Source organism: Marmota flaviventris, chromosome 13 (genome assembly GCF_047511675.1).
Source record: "Marmota flaviventris isolate mMarFla1 chromosome 13, mMarFla1.hap1, whole genome shotgun sequence".
Lineage (NCBI taxonomy): Eukaryota > Metazoa > Chordata > Mammalia > Rodentia > Sciuridae > Marmota > Marmota flaviventris.
The window spans coordinates 40,289,563-40,306,645 of NC_092510.1; the positions used below are offsets into that span (position 1 = coordinate 40,289,563).

Below are 17,083 nucleotides of genomic sequence, written 5' to 3' on the forward strand. Positions count from 1 at the left end.
GATGATCTGGAAGAGCTCCTCGCAGATCAGAACAGAGGGTGCTTTCAGGGTGCTTTTCCTTCTTAGGCCCCATGCAGAAATGAGGTTCAAAACATCAAAAATGCTACAGCAGGGCCACTAGCTCACTCAAAGGAAAACTGCCATCTGAGCATCCCAGAGACACCACCTAAGTATCCGCCCTGTCACTGAGATGCCAGAAAGTCCACATTTCCTGGGAGATCTCTGCCTCATGTATCTCACATGGAATTGGTTCAACATTATTTAACCCCAAAGGACATTGACAGTGATGTAAAGTGTTCAGTAATAACAGACAGGCAAGCCACTTAATCCTGTAAAACCCTCAGCTTTATTATCTGTTAAAAAAAAAAAGTAATAAAACCTAACCTCAGGGTTGGAAGAACATTAAGTGAGATGATGCATGTAAAATACTTTCCCCAACACAAGATCTAATGAGAGCTCCACAAATAGACATATGGTGACCACTTCCACTGTTATTACCGTTGCTTCAATTGCTGGCACCTGAGAAATGAGATGCCATGGCTAGAAAGAGCTTAGCATCCTTATTTTGTAGGGATGAGTGGAGCTCAAATGGGCTAAGCAGATGTGACAATCAGTAGGATGTGGGGGTGTATATGGTATGGGGTATGCACCAATCTCACTGCATATTTATGTCATATTTGCAAAATACCCTTGCAGTAGTTTGGGTGGGTAGAGTGCAAGGTGCTTGCTTGCAGGTACTGGAAACTAGAGCCATTAGTCTGCCCAGGACTCGAAGATGAGCACTTGCTGTCCTGCAACCATGTCTTCTGTACTTCCAGTTGCAAGCTGGGGTGCATGCACTGGCTTGTTTCCTCCCCAATAATCCCAGCCTGAGAAAACCCTAGTGATGGAATTGGGTCTTTGTTGTGCTTACTTTCTAGTTACATGCCACTTGGTATTTTGTTCCTGATTGCTGGGAAGATCATAGAAGTTGAAGACTGGGAAATATTCCGCAAGCTGGGTCTTTACATGGCTACTGTCCTGAGTGGGTATGTCTGATTCAAGAGAAAAAAAAACAGAACCTTCAACTGGGTTCAATAGGATTGCTGCAGAGAGACTGGGGTTTGGTTGGTTAAGGTCGGCTTCTCTCATAAGTACAGGAAAAGATAGTTTAGAGATAAGAGAGCAGTGAGCAGGGCTGCCCTTTAACAGCTGTACTGTAGGTGGCTCACACTGTGCTAATTGCCAGCTTTTGGCAGAACAGCCTGGACCAGGCTTTACCACTGCCTTTATTGGTTGTGTTTAAATCATTTTTTAAACAAGAGAGAAACCCACTCGTAGCCTCTTTTGGCTGTCTCCTGCCCATTACTTTCTCAAGAACATAAACTAACCGAGCAGGTAGGAATTGCCCCCCACATACCCTGAAGTGGAAAGAAATTAAGAAGGGCCTAAATGAAATTAAATCAGAGCAAGTAGGAGCAGGAGAACAGGTTGGTTCAAATGCTGTCACTGAGGCTGGTAGCTACTCCCTGCCCTGAGTCCTCAGTGTATTGGGGATGGTGATGGGGAAATCGTCAGGCTAGTTGGAATCATGTGGGGCTTTTTAGAAGCCACAAATAGGAAGGGAGTGGGGATATTGGTATGGTTCCTTGAGAAGAAATGCAGTGGGGTAGATTACAGAGGGTGCCCCCAAACACCCATCCAAGAGCAAGATACTTCATATATGCTAAAACATATGGAGCAAGGGAATGAGGAAATGACATTGATTTGACTCTCACAGGTCAAACACCCAACTTGAGGAATTGGCTCACCTTTTGGAACTCAATTGCCTTGGGGTTTCCATTGCACAGCTTTTGGTTCATAATCTGTGTTTGCCAAAAGCACAGCCCTGTCAGCTAACACAGAAGCAGCCTGGGTTCCTATAGTGTGGGGATCAGCGTCAAATCTCCAGGCCACAGAGGTCAGGGAGGCAGGGCCTTGGCCTCACCAGAGGCCAGCCTTGCTCTGGGACCGCTGAAACATGCAGGACCAGGATCAAACTCTTGGCAGTGATGTAACTGAGGCTTGTGACACTAAGCCATTTCTTAATGGAGTTATGCTGGTTTCTTTTCTCTTGCCTTCTCTAGGCTTCTAACAGAAAACTAAAAGTCCTAGCTAAGAATTCACAGTTCTTAGGTATAAGCTCTGTATTGAGAAGACCCTCTCTCCAAACTTCCAGGATTGGTATTTGCAGTGCCCATTTCTTATCATTTCAACCTTGTATAACTGATCTGTAAATTCTTAGGTTGCCACTTACACATGCATGCCATCCATCAAATGAGTCTCATTTCTTAAGCCCCCTATTTTGGGTACGCTATTTATTTCCATGTAAAATAAGGTACAATTTGAGAAGGTAAGGCTAGTAAAGGGGGCCAGTCCTAAAGTACAACTGTGGAAGAAGAGGGACTTTTTCCTTATAGCCACTCTGAACGCCCTCTTACACAGTGAGTACCATCCAGCAAAATAACTGCAGAGCCCAGGGGACAGAGAAGGTAGAGACTGTGACAAGGGCTATAATGAGGTATCACAGTAGGGGATAAAGAGAGTGCCAAGTAAGAAAGGGTAAGCTTTTCCTGGGAAAGTAACTGGATGTTTCCTGAAGGAGGGGGAAATTTAGCTGAGTCTTAGAGAAGTCATAATTCAAAACCAGGAATCACACAGACAGGAGCATTTCAGCATGATATAACTCTGTTCTGTGAGCTCTGAAATTTATATTCGGCTACTGAATTTGTCATTAACTTTGACCAGATGCTTCATTTACTGAATAGGCCCCTACATCCTCATCTGCAGCATGGGAACATATATTTCCTAGGCAACTTCTCATTTTCTCATTGGGTCTTTAGGAAAGCTGAACAACGTCATACTTTTTAAAAACTATTTGAAAAAAAGAGTGAAGTAAGAGAGTATTATCTTTGAAACTTTTCCCTCTTGTTTACAGGCTTGCCATCCACTCCATTGTAATTCTCCCACTGATATATTTCATAGTCGTCCGGAAGAACCCTTTCCGATTTGCCATGGGTATGGCCCAGGCTCTCCTGACAGCTCTCATGATCTCTTCCAGGTAACTATAAGAGGTTTCTAGAAGAAGCCTCAGGCCACACTTTACTAGCTCAACCCTCACTTGATGGAGCAGACTCCAGCCTGTGTTTTTTGTACCTACCTTTAACTTGAGAGTTGACTTCCATATTCTCTGCCCCATCCTCACCATATTTCTTCACACTGTTGAATATCTCCTGCCCTCAGCATGGCCTGCAGCCAGGGAGGAGTTCTAGAATCACTGGGGGCAGTGGTGGACACAGCACCTTCGGATCCCTGGACTGGCCACAATACCAACCTGTTTTGGGTCCTTTCTTTACTTTTGTGGAAGAGATGTGTCTTTTCAGGTGGGGATTGAGCACCACCATCCTAAGACCATAAGTTCTTTTCTCTCTATATCACACAGTTCAGCCACACTGCCTGTCACCTTCCGCTGTGCCGAAGAAAAAAACCAGGTGGACAAGAGGATCACTAGATTTGTGTTGCCCGTTGGTGCCACAATCAACATGGATGGGACTGCACTCTATGAAGCAGTGGCAGCTGTGTTTATTGCGCAGTTGAATGACTTAGACTTGGGCATTGGGCAGATCATCACTATCAGGTGGGGCCTGGTGTCACTCTTTTGCATCACTGTTATAGGAATTGCCTCAAGTAAAATGGTCTATGAAGGGAGATCAAGAATGGCCCAGTGATGTTTTTTCTTGGCCTACCAAGTTTCTTCCCAAGATGAAGTATAAGTAGTGGACTTGTGGTATACAAGATTTCTGTTTCAGGGTCTGGCTAGCCAGAGCACCACTCTGTGCTCAGTTCAAAGTAGGCACAGAGGGGGCACCAAAGACTCAAGGTTGAATAGAGTCTAGTCTCTGCTTTCTAAGGGCCCTTGGTGGATGGGGAATAGGTAACCAAGTGAGAGCTGATATCTGTGATAGCAGTTATCCAGAACTTGCTGTGGTGGTTACAGAGGGTACCAAAGAAAGAAGGATCAGCTCTACCTGGGAAGGTGGGGGAAGGCTTCCTGGAAGAGGGGGAAATGTAGCTGAATATGAGATGAGGAGTAAGAATTTAGGTGAAGAAAGACACTTTAGAGCTTTGGGTAGCAAAAATAGTTTATTCAGGAATTGTGATATAGCCATGACCTAGTTACTGAGTACAGATTATTTGGTGTGGCTGACATAAGGAGTATAACATGAAAAACATGAAAGGATGAGGAGAAAGGGGTTATCTGATGAAAGGCTTTGTATGGGATGCTCATAGAAGGGTCTTAGATCGTTTATAATATTATGAACAGATTTGCATTTTAGATAGGTAACTGCCAATGCAGTGGATGGATTGGATGGAGACAGGGACCCCAAGCTAGAAGACCAGTTAGAGGCCATTTGGAGCGGTCTGAGTAAGGTCTTAAAAGGCCTACAACAAGGCACTGAGTACACTGGGGATGGAAAGGAGCTAATAAATTGAAGAGTTATCAGTTGGATTCAGAGGGAGACTAGTATGACTCCCAGGTTTGATGGATGGTTCTGGATTGATGGATGGGGCTTATCATAACAGGGACTAGCATGAGAGAAACAAGAATAAGGAGAAAATAAAGAGTTTATATTTTGACACATTGAATTTGAAAGCCTTTAAGATTTTAAGGAAATATACAGTGAGAAATGCAGGTCTGGACTGAGAAATGGAAGTCAGGGCAATCATCTTAATGGTGGTCATCAAACAAGTAGGTCACAAGTCAGGTGTCTGTTCAAATCTCAGCGACACTATGATTAGTTGTGACCGCAGGCAAAAGACTTGATTTCTCTAAGCTTTCTTGTTTTCTCACCTGTAAAATGATAATAATAGTGCCTACAATTTATTCAAGTAGTAATGATGAAGTAGGATGATGCATATAAAATGCTTAGTGCCTACACAGGGAGCACATAAATGTTAGGAATGGAAGGCATTGCATAGGGAGAGTATATAGAGAAGACAATTAGGGCTGAGCCTTGGAAAATTCTAATATTAGACGCAGACAAAAAAAGGGAGAATTCAAGAGAGAGAGAGTGGGAAGGAACAGAGTGATGGGAGAGAGCCAAGAATCATGTTATCATGAAAACCCAAAGAAGATTTTTCAAGGTTGAAAATGATTCACAGAGTCAGATGCTAAAGAGAATTCTCATCGAATGAGAACCAAAATAGTCTGTCTGCTCAATCAGGTAGTAGAAATATCATTAGTAAATCTTGAGTTGTTTCTTTAGGACCAATATGGTTGTTACCAGTCATGTGTGGCCAATGGCTGACTGAATTAAATAGCACAGCTGTATTACAATTCCATCACTGCCAAAAGTTCTTTTGGACAGCAGTATGTCGGAGTGGAGCGACAGGCTTGGATTAGAGGTAACCATTTAGTTCAGTTTGTAATATGAAACTTAGTCCCTAGGCCCACTCAGGATTGACTCTCAACCTTTTAGAGTTAATTAACTGTTGTGTCCACAACATAGACATAAATTCTATGGATAAGGAGTTCATTAACTGACAATGTTCTAATTTAGTACATTTTTAAAAACCTCCTCCTCAACCCTATAAACTATTGCTATTTGCCTGAAATTCACTGAAAACAAGTGCAAAATGTATCATTTGGAGGGGCTTGGATTGTGGCTCAGTGGTAGAGTGCTCTCCTAGCACAGGTGAGGCACTGGGTTTGATCCTCAGCACCACATAAAATAAATAAACAAAAATAAAGGCATCGTGTCCATCTACAACTAAAAAAGTACTAAAATATATATATCATTTAGCACGTCAGCTGGTGGGAGTAGGAGGTAGTAGACAAATGCTGCATAATCTATGAAGTGTGAGTGGCTAAAGAAGCCTGTGCCAGGGACCAAGGTTGTAGCTCAGTGGTGGAGCACTTGCCTAGCACATGTGAAGGCCATCTTAAACTAAAAAAAAAAAAAAAGAAGAAGGCTGTGCCAAAAGAGCTTCAGTAAAGTCCTGTACTTACAACAGCAGAGACTGTGTTAAATTAAGACCTTCAATCATGCCGGAGAAAGTTCCTGCTCTACACCTGTCCCCTGTGCTTCAGCAGTTGCTGCTTTTACATTTCCAAGTGTCTTTCCCCATCTCCCTCAGCCTGGCCTGGGGAATCAAGAGTTTGCACTAAACGGCTCCAAGGAGTGGTTGTATGAGGTGGTGGCTCTCAAGTGTACTGGCCACTTTTTAATGAATCCCCTCCCTTTTCCTTAGTCATACATTTTATAGATCTTTCTAACATTTTTTTAAAACCTGTCTGCTAGAGGAATCAACTGTGGGCCTAAGAAGCTAACTAGCAAAATCACATTAAAACCTCCCTCCCTGTTCTGGCAAATCTTCAGTCAGACTTGCTGATAACTAGTGTCTCAGAACCATAACAACTGTGAAGTCCAAAGTAATCATTGACTTAAAAAGTCCTCTCTGGCTCTACCTGGCAAATAAAAGTTAGCTTTAACTTTATAGGTTACAGTTATAGCTCACATGGCTAATGGTTAAAAACTTTTAGACCCATACACAGTACATTTCTTTTTGTGGGATGAACATCAAATAACATAGATACCATCGTTTTGTGGTATCTTTTTATCTAATATTCACTTATCACAGGCTATAACTGATTGAAAATAGGATAAATTATCTTATAAAAACAGATAATTACAGGATTGGGGGCCTAGAAAGGCTCACAAGAAAAAAGTACCAATAGTAGTAGTTGCGTTTGTTATAATAGCACAGGTGGAATATCCTTTGTCAAAACTGCTTGGGACCAGAAGTGTTTGGGATTTGGGAGTTTGAAATATTTTCATATACATAATGAGATAGCTTAGGAGTAAATCAGTGTACAAACACAAACTTCATTGAAGTTTCATGTATACCTTATAAATATTCACAGTATTCTTTTGTGCCTGTGTTTTGACTGTGACCCCTCATATGAGATCAGGTGTGGAATTTTCTACTTGTGGCATCGTGTCAGTGATCAAATGAAGTTTCAAATCCTGGAGCATTTAGATGTTGGATTTTTCAGATTAGGGATGCTCAACCTGTGTTTTTGCTTGTCGTCATAGTGACATTATTATTAGTGCTAGCAGTGGCAACAACAGAGGCTGAAAAATTAGCAGCAGAAATGGCATGTTATAAATCTACTATCCCAGATGATTTGCCCGGATTCATCTTCAGAGCAGCATCATAGTACTGTCAAGGAATTTAGATTCAGAGAAGTAACCTGCCCATTAAAACTGTGAGTAAAATGGCAGAGCCAGAAGTATAACCCAGGTGTGTCTGATTCCCAAACCTTTATTCACTACAATTCACACCCAACCTGCAATCATGTTGGACTGAGTTAAAAAATGGCCTGTCCTTAAAACTAAACCTTGGTGCTAGGAAAGAACTTTGTACCTTAGAGAATGAAAGTCCTCTCAGCCAAAGTAGTATATGTTCAAATAGCAGGAATAGAATTTTATATTTTTCCTGCTTATAGTTATGTATAGTTCCAAATTTCAGACCAAAGCCAGTCAGACTGCTGACATTTAGCAAACAACGTGAAGGCTCAAGGGCAGAGTTTTCTTTGGCTCAGTGGATTTTGAGTTTCCAGTCCAGCCTCAGGCTATAGGGACTTGGTTAACAATAACATGTTGAGGCTTCCAAGAGGGATCAGAGGGTCTGGGCACAAATCACTTCTGACAAAGAAAACCCATTGATTCATTCAATTCAACCAGCATTGAAATAAAATTGGGTTTTCCAAAGAGTACTTAGGTCAGAACAGATCTAAAGAATTATGCAAAGCTTGAAACTTTTAGAGAAATTGGTACAGCCCCACAAATTGGGGGCCACAGCCACTGAGGGAATAACATAATCATCAAAAAACTCTGGACTGCATTTAACCACTCCTTAAACCCTGACAGCTTATCACTAGGCAGATGAATGGGCAGTAGAATCAGTTGCCTAAGAACTGAGACTTTAGAGCTCACTAGAATATGGGTTTGTAGCTTAAATTCGGGATTCTTCTGGTTTAAATTGCAGTTCCTATATTTTTATCTTTCCACCCAGTGACTTCTTGGCAGCAGTTCATTGGCCCAAGGGCAAGACCATGTCTCCAGAAAGTGTTGTGGCTGTGCTCTCATGCTCATCCAAACCAAGGGACTTTTCAGGGCATGGTGAGCCTTGATTTCCTCCACAATGATCCAATTAAAATATGAAAGATGCTGCTGATGAAAAACCCCTAGTACCACATATATCCCCAAGAGAGATCTTTTTAAATACATGGTAATAAAGTTCATTTCCCTGCCTTTTCTGGATTCCAGATCTCGCTTCTTTTTGCACAAAGAGCATCCACTGGCAAAAGGAGCAGTCAGGAATAAATTCTTGTACTTTGGACAGGAGTCTTGGTCTTTCTCAATTCAGTGCCCTGAAACCTCTGAGAGACAAGAGTCTTGTGATGTCCATAAAGTGCATAAAACCTGCTTAACAATTGCTCATTCCTTTGCTGCACTCAAAATGCCTTTGTCTACCTACCCTGCCACTACCTATACTAATCCTTCAAGGCAACTTAAATTCCTGGAACACATTAGATATTCAGTAAATGACTGGGAAGGTGAGTAGAAGGGAGGAAGACAGCAGACGGAGAGGTACTTGGAACTTTGGGTGGATGCATGGGTAGATAGATAAAACCTTCTATAAACACCCCTGTTGGTAAACTCTTGCCCTCCTCTTGAATAACTCTCAGGCTCATTTTTGCTGCCACTCAAGCAGTTCTTCTATATGTCCTTGCCATATCTCCTCCTGTCAGAACCTGGCATCATGCTTCTCTCAGTCCCCTGCAACACTCATCCTATAATGAGGCAGAGCTGGTGCTTAACAGATAACAGATTCTGCCTGCCCAATTTCAGGGCAGAGCAGTAACACCCACGGAGACCATTTCAGACCAGGGACATTAAGTGGAGAAATTGGGTCTAACTCCTCTCTGCTGGTGTGTTTTGACTACAGCATCACAGCCACAGCTGCAAGCATCGGAGCTGCTGGTGTGCCCCAGGCTGGCCTGGTGACCATGGTGATCGTGCTGAGTGCTGTGGGCCTGCCTGCCGAGGATGTCACCCTGATCGTCGCTGTCGACTGGCTCCTGTGAGTTGGAATAAATGCTCTGCCTCAGCCAGATGAGCAGGCAGCTTCCTACCATTCACAGTCTGCAGGCTGCCATCATCCCTGCTTAGATTGCCTAATGAGCCATCTGTTGCTGCTTTAATTTCCCTCTGACCAGGCTATCTGATAACATGCTTAAAAATTAACTCCTCCTAACTTTAAATAGTGATTTTAAAAAGCCAGTAAGCCCCATTACCTCATTATACCAGTGATACTCAAGATTAGAAGCTGGGTGTGGAAGAAGATAAACATAGGATAAAATGGTGAAGAAGCCAGGAAAAGGCCCCTGTCCATCCTGGCTTCTCCTAACCTGATTTGGCACCATGTCCTGGTTTAAAATCTGTGCATCTTATCAAGCATCTTTGGAGATGACAGGGGCAATTGTGTGAGCAAAGACTTTGGGGTAAGCTTGACTTGGGTTTGAATCTTCATCTGATGTCTTATTAGCTTTTGAGCTTAAGCAAGTTCCCTAACCTCTCTGAGAGCCATTTGCATTATCTGTGAGACAGGAGAAATTCTGCCATTGACCAAGTGAGTTCATGTGAATTGAGTGTCTAGAATCACATCTAATAGACAGTACATACTCAAAATATGGCAAATTTTATTGCTACAATTCAGATGAATTAAGGCCCCAAACAACTTCTCTCTCTCTCTCTCTCTCTCTCACCCACACACACACACACACACACACACACACACACAAAATACAGCAGAGCATGAGAGTGAGAATGGGCCTTCTGTGATTCCAAAGTTAAAGTTGGAACTAGCCTGGCTCTGGGACTTATCCTGGTTGTCCACTTCCAGCACCTAGGTCTGGCTCCATCCCCTGACCCTCAGGGTAAGTGTAATCTCCACATTGAACCTTTAACTTAGAGCCGGTGGGGTTGACGGGGAAGTCCAGTGCTGCATGGTTTGTAGGTTGCAGGTGAGATGGAGGAAAGGAAGCAGAGACATTCTAGGTATGTCCCGAACCCTGCATCTAGCCTGGAAGCTGTCCCATACACAGTCCCCTCAACATTCACCAGGCCTTAATAAGCCAACTGAAATGGTGCCCTTCTTGCAAAAATACCATACCACTGAGGTAAGCTTTAGTTTTTCCTTCCATTGGTAATGATGGATTTACCCTCTTCTCCTTCCCCTAGTTCTTCCTGAAACCAGGGACCTTCACTGTCATGATAGCCAGATGAACCAAAAATCCAATCTGAAGTCATGGGATAGAAAGAAACTAGGGCCATTTCAATCCGTGGCCTTGCTCTAAATAGCAGAATGGCATGCAGAGTGGATATGTGTAGACACTTGTGGCCTTTTCCTTCCCACGGGTATCATTTTCACAGGAATACCTATGTACACATTTCCTGCCATCAAAGCTCCAGTGTCAAAATTGATACTCCCCTCCCCAGTAGGCCTTGTCTTCAGACTGTCCTGCCATCAGCCTCTTCACTAGGCTGTCCAGAAGTTAGGACTGGCTGCAGTTGCCTCAAGGAGAATCCATTCCTGGGCTGACCTGTATTTTCTGAACCTGTGCTCTGCCATGTTCCTGGTAGCTTACTCATAGAACAAGATTCATTTGGTAAAGAAACAAATACACCAGGAAAGGAAAAAGTAAGAGAGAGAGAGAGGCATAAGTTCTCTCACTTAGCCAAAAGAGAACCCATAATGTCAGTTGCATTTAATCTGGATAAATCATGAGTTTCCCTCAGTCCTCCAAACATCTCTGTGGAGACTATATTCATATTTCTTTGGAAGAAGAAAAGAGAACTTTAGGAGATTTAGGGAAGACATTGCTACCTATTGGGTGCACAGACCCAGTGGAGCCTGTTTGTTCTTTCTGTGGCTTTAGAATACCCTTCTGCCCCAGGCCTGTGAGGCACCTCCAGCCAGCCAGCCATGAAGACAGAATTTTCTGTATTGATTTAAATCTTAACCAAACATATCAGTCCTTTCCTTTGTCCTGTCAGTGATGAAGGAAAGTCAAATCTGAGCCCTCTGCCTGACTTTCCTGTCTCTTCCCCAGGGACCGGTTCAGGACCATGGTCAATGTCCTCGGTGATGCATTTGGGACTGGCATTGTAGAAAAGCTCTCTAAGAAGGAGCTGGAGCAGATGGATGTTTCATCCGAAGTCAACATTGTGAATCCCTTTGCCTTGGAATCCACAATACTGGATAATGAAGACTCAGATACTAAGAAGTCCTATGTCAATGGAGGCTTCGCAGTGGACAAGTCCGACACTATCTCTTTCACCCAGACCTCACAGTTCTAGAGCCCTTGGCTTCAGATGACTGGAGTGATGAAGGACATCTCCATGAGAGTCATCTCTTAGCGAATTCAAACATGAAGAGAAACGCTAATGGTCAATTGTACATGTAGTTTGATAAACAGACCTCCAGATTATTTTCTATATTTGGCTTCATAGCCTTTGTTCTCTGGGTTTTGGGATTTGGGGTTGGGGTAAGATAAAAGGAAATTGATTAAAAGAAAGTTGTGTTATCTGGGTTTGAAAATTTCTATAAAACAAAGTTTGGAAGTATATGAAGTAATAACTTTTTAGAATTAGGTAACAGATGTGGAAGAGAGATTGCTTTCTCATGCATAATCAGTGATTTGGGGTTTTTAAAAATTTCTGTCATTGGTTACAAATTTTTACTCAGACTTTCTATTGGCATGGATTTCCTTTGACTTCTCACTTTTTATAGATTCTAATGCATCTGAACAACCCCACCTGGTCAATGTGCCAAATTGTCCATTTTGAACTCATCTCCAGCCAGTTTCAAAGACACTGTTTTGGAAGACAAAACAAAACAGACCAGCACAGTTCTGCAATAACAGTTTTAACTTTAACATGGACATAGCATTTAGGGAGAAGGGTTCTTTATTCAATGTACTGTATTGGGACGCTGGTAACTGTTAACCCAGTGTTCAGTATAGAACTATATATATGTATATATTTATTATTTTCATATAATTTACAAGACAGAGATCAGGATTAAACTGTCAATGTGAAATAAGGAACTTTCCTTGTACTTGAATAACCACAATTCCAACCCAGGTCTGCTTCACGGCTTATCAGAACTCCTTTCTCAGGAGCACTAGAATGAGAAATCATGTTGTTTGATCACTTCACATCTGTGTGTCAGCCTTAAAGCAGAGATGTACTATGGTGATACTCCAGGGTGGCATAGCCATTCATTTACAGTTCACAGACTTTTTGCGTTTTCTGGAGGAAATCCACACCAGCCCTCTACAAGATGATGTGCAAAGATGTTTTCCCAGAAGGCTAGACTTGCTTGGATCTGACTGGAAAGCTTCATCCTTCCAAGTTCACTCACACCCACTTAAAGAGGCCAGTATTTTGCTGCCCTTGGATTTTTTTTTAATCCATCAGGGCCCAGACAACAATGGCGAGCTACCAGCTAAGTTGTATTTTAATGTAGATTCCAGAAGTTGAACAAGACACATTGCCTAAAACAGCCATCCCTACCCTGGATTCTTGCAAAATCAATCCCACAACATAAATGGTTCAGGGGAAATTGTTCCATCCTCTGACACTTGTCTCCTCCTCCAACACTTGTCTCCTCCTCCAGAGAGGACTGTTCTAACTAGTAATCTTGGCCCTGATCATTAAAATTCTCTACTTGTCATTCTTCTGCTAATGAAGGAAGATAGCTTATTAGAGTCTGTACTTCAGATCCCATCTTGTAAATAATGCTTAACATGAACTTGTACTTACATGGAGATAGATCCCAAATAGTCATGTTTTGCAATATTGTGTAGCCAACCTAAACCTGTACTTTTATATTTTAGAAACCAGAGATTGTGCCAAAGATAGCAGAAAAGTAAATAGTATTGACCACCTGTACCTGAAATCTACAAGAAAATAATACTGAAATTGCCATGTAAACATCAAAGTGAAACTCAGTGTGAATTTTAAAATGCAAATATTGGTACTGTTAATAGGAATTAAATCTAAATATAAATGGAGTTGAATCATTAATGTATTTTTGGACTGAATGGTTCTATCCTCTTATCAGGTGGCTCCAATTAGTGGCACCAGAGTTGGCAGAGCTCTTCATGAACTATGGGTCATCTTTGTTTTGGAGTTTGTAACCAGCCTGTTAACACACTGTGCTGTTAACTCATAGAAGAAACAGTGTTCCATTTCAGTCTCAATAAACATTTCCTTCATTCTTTCTTCCTGGCCTTTTCCTCCTTCCTTGTATCTGTTCGTTTATCTTACCCGGGTGGATGTGGGAAGGTGGAGATGTGGCCAGCTGAGTCAGATTGTACACAGTATATTGTTTTCAAAACCTTTAAACAACCCCAAAATGAAAAAGCCTGACCTGAGAAAATATAACCTTCATGTGAACCAGTGAGTGTTACATAGTTGAAATACAGTGCCATTATGAACAGCTGTGCTCATATTTTGTGACAGAGATGTAAATAGACCTTTGTTGGAAATTAATAGGAGACAGGCTTATCTCAAGAGGATGGTGACTTGGTTTCAAGGAAGAACCAGTCCTGCCATCTGAAATATGACTAATACAACCCAGCTAAAGGCTGGGCTGACAGTGCTCTTTGAAGGGACGGCACTGTCCTGTGTGGAACACTTGAGTCATGACTGTGTTCTGTAGGACATGGTGGACTCATGATAGACATCAAAGGTACAGACAGAGCCTTGGGCCCCACTGAAAGAAGACAGTGTATGAATGCTTATCACTATCTGGCCAAAGGAAATCAGGAATGTTTCTTTTGATTGCATCATGCGGGGAATACCCAACAACACAAGTCCTCAGAGAGATTTGTTTGGAAGAATTGGTGCACCTGAGCAGAGGACCTCCATATGATTTTGATCTTGCCCAGAGTATACTCAGGGACAGAGGATGTTTTTATTAGCTCTGGAAAATGGTTATTTTTTTTTCAACAAATATTTGGAAGCCCTCTGGGTACAAGGACTTTTATTTAAAAAATACCTCTAGGGCTGGAGTTGTAGCTCAGTGGTAGAGATCTTGCCTAGCATGTGTAAGGGTATAATCCTCAGCACCACATAAAATAAATAAATAAAATAAAAGGTATTGTGTCCATCTACAAAACAAAAACAAACAAACAAAAAACACCTAAGAATAGCTACGGGGAATGTATTTGGTTTATAATAGAACAGTAGGCCAGCAGTGGTGTTGGCTTTACAGATGTTTAAGAATTTTCCCTGCCACAAGAGGAGATAAGCAATGGTCCTGAGGAGGCTTGGAAGAGTGCTAGAAGATGCCATGCAACAGGACTGATTTTCTGAATTTAACTGCCCAGCAACAAACTGTGAAACACAATGGGTAGGCATGATGCAGTTGTGATGCCATGTCACCTTTGGGACCCTTGCTAATAATCTAAGACTTGATTTCTTCTTCTATGTAATAAGAATGACAATCCTTGCCTCAGGAGATTGCTTTAAGTATTAATGAGAAAATGTATGGGATGTATTTAGCAGAGACCCTGTTAGTATCTTACCCCCTATGCCAGCCCCTGGAGAAAAAATAGCCTACACCCTTTCCCTCCTCCCCCATTTACATGGGTGATCCATAGAGATATGCTGTTGTTGGATGTGTCCCCCAAACGTCCATTCGCTGAAGGTTTGTTCACCAGCCTATGGCACTTTAGGAGGTGGAGCCTTGTGGGAAGAAGTTAGGTCATTGAGAACATGCCCTTGAAGGGGATATTGGGACCCTGGACCCTTGTCTCTCTTTTTGCTTCATAGCCACCATGAGGTGAGTAGCCTCCTCTGCCATGTGTTCCTGCCATTATATACCACATCATCTATCACACTGCCATTAGCAATGGGGCCAATGGAGCATGGTCTGAAATCTCCAAAGCCTTGAGCCAAAATAAACCCTTTCTTAATCTCAGGGATTTCATCACAGTAACAGAAAGCTAACATAAGTTGCAACTACAATTGCTACTGCAGTGTTTCAGTGTCACTGTTGCAATTAGGGAATGTGGCCCTAATTACAAGATAAATATCCATACCATTTTGTTATTCTGGTTGGAAAAAGTGGGGAAGGAAAGCCATTGCTCTTCCAGAGACATTCCTTTGATTTCTAGAAGGCCTCACCTGCCTGGAGCTGGGAAGCTCCAATCCCATAGAGCACCATCGGGATATTACCTGGAGAGAAGACTGACCTGCACAAGTACCATGTATCAAAAGAGAGGCAAAGGACCCTGGAACTAAAATACAAAATCAAATCCCTGAGCAGTAGTGTTTGAATGCCAACACTATTTTCTCTTCAAAAAACTGCTTATTCATGACAAACTAGAGGCTCTGGTAGCTGCCATTCCTCCATGACTCAGAAAAGTCATTAGCTTTATGACATTGCATTCTCTTCTTTCACTTCTGGGTGTCTGGAGACTGCAAAAAAGAGTTGTCATCTAGGCCCTTCAGATTCAAGGGTCTGGCTGCCAGAGGAAGTCAGGAGGATTTGGAGATCTGACTCTAGCCAGGTTTTACTTTATTTTGTTAGGACTCTGTAGAAAAGTACATTTCAAGATCAAGGTAAGATGGGTTGAAATGAATTGAGTGATCCTGGGAGCACAGTGGCTAGAGAAAAGGCACCCCTTGCCCTCACAAAATGCTGAAGGCATGAATATTTGAAAGATGACTTTGATCCTCTATCCAGCATGTAGACATAATGTTCATTTAAAGAGCCCTTGTGTTGTATTCCTAAGGTTATCACTTAGCTTGGCAAGAATAATAAAAGGCCAGCAGAAAGGTTTTGTCTGAACCGACTGGAGTGAGGAAACAGGGACCTAAAAACCTGAATCTGAGGATAACAAAATTTCCAGGTCTTTAGGAAAGAGAGTGGGTGTGACTATGTCAGAGAAGTGCTACTGTGTAAACTTATATTATGAATAAAAGAAGTACCAGTTTAGCCACAAAGGAGCACTGGCTGACCCTTCCTCAACACTTCTGTCTTCCCAGCATGCCAAACTGGCTTTACCTCCCAGGGCTTCCCAGCTAGTCCTCCATTTCCATTTAGCCAGAAACATTACAATAGACAAGAATTTGTCAGCTTCACATTAAACACACACAAACCCAAGCAAGACTCTGACAGGAGGGGTTAGTTAAGTCAGGAAAACATGCCACCTTCAATCGATGAAAAAATTAAAGATGCAAACAAGTCAAACTTGTGCTGCAAGGATCTGTAGTCTGCTCTTCTGCCCCTAGGACAAGTTCGCTCATAGATTATTCCAGCCAGACAACTACCTACTCTATTCTGGTGTATCATTATCTTTCAGAGGAATGACATTAAGGCAAGTAAGGGTCCCATTTCTTTTTTTTAAAATTTTATTTATTTATTTATTTTTATTAGTTGCTCAAGACAATACAATGATCTTGACATATCATATATTTGATTTAAATAGGGTATGAATTCTCATTTTTCCACGTGTACAGATTGCAGGATCACATTGGTTATACATCCATGTGTATACATACAGCAATCCTAGTGTCAGTTGTATTCTGCTGCCCTCCCTATCCCCATCTCTCTTCCCCTCCCCTCCCATCACTATTCTCTACCCATTCTACTGTGAGGGTCCCATTTCTTTAAGAAGTTGACCTAATACTTAATAGCTGTAGGCATCGAGTGAGATTTCTCCCTGCCCGAATGAAGGCAAGAGGGGATGGAATGTTGTGATACTAGAAGGAAAAATGACAGGACAGAGGATTTTTATTCACTTGACAAATATTGGCATTGTAGTTATGATGTGGCAAGCACTGTTCCTACCACCTAAACAATAACTCATGTAATTTCATAACAGCATCATGAAGTGGAAGTATTATTATCTCCTTTCTATAGGTGAGGAAACCAGCATGAAAGGTTAATTTAAGCAACTTGGCTAAGATCACACAACAAA

At 42.0% G+C, this 17,083-nt stretch overlaps 1 protein-coding gene across 1 annotated transcript in view; it reads left to right on the forward strand.

The window, feature by feature from the left end:
- Positions 1-11,517, forward strand: part of Slc1a1 (solute carrier family 1 member 1) — a 74,133-nt gene extending 62,616 nt beyond the window's left edge. The window contains exons 8-12 of the mRNA XM_027943083.2: positions 921-1,028; positions 2,957-3,079; positions 3,461-3,655; positions 9,034-9,168; positions 11,201-11,517. Of these exons, the coding sequence (XP_027798884.1) occupies positions 921-1,028; positions 2,957-3,079; positions 3,461-3,655; positions 9,034-9,168; positions 11,201-11,447 (808 nt within the window). The 3' untranslated portion in view covers positions 11,448-11,517. The remainder of the gene's footprint in view (positions 1-920; positions 1,029-2,956; positions 3,080-3,460; positions 3,656-9,033; positions 9,169-11,200) is intronic.
- Positions 11,518-17,083: the final 5,566 nt, after the last annotated feature.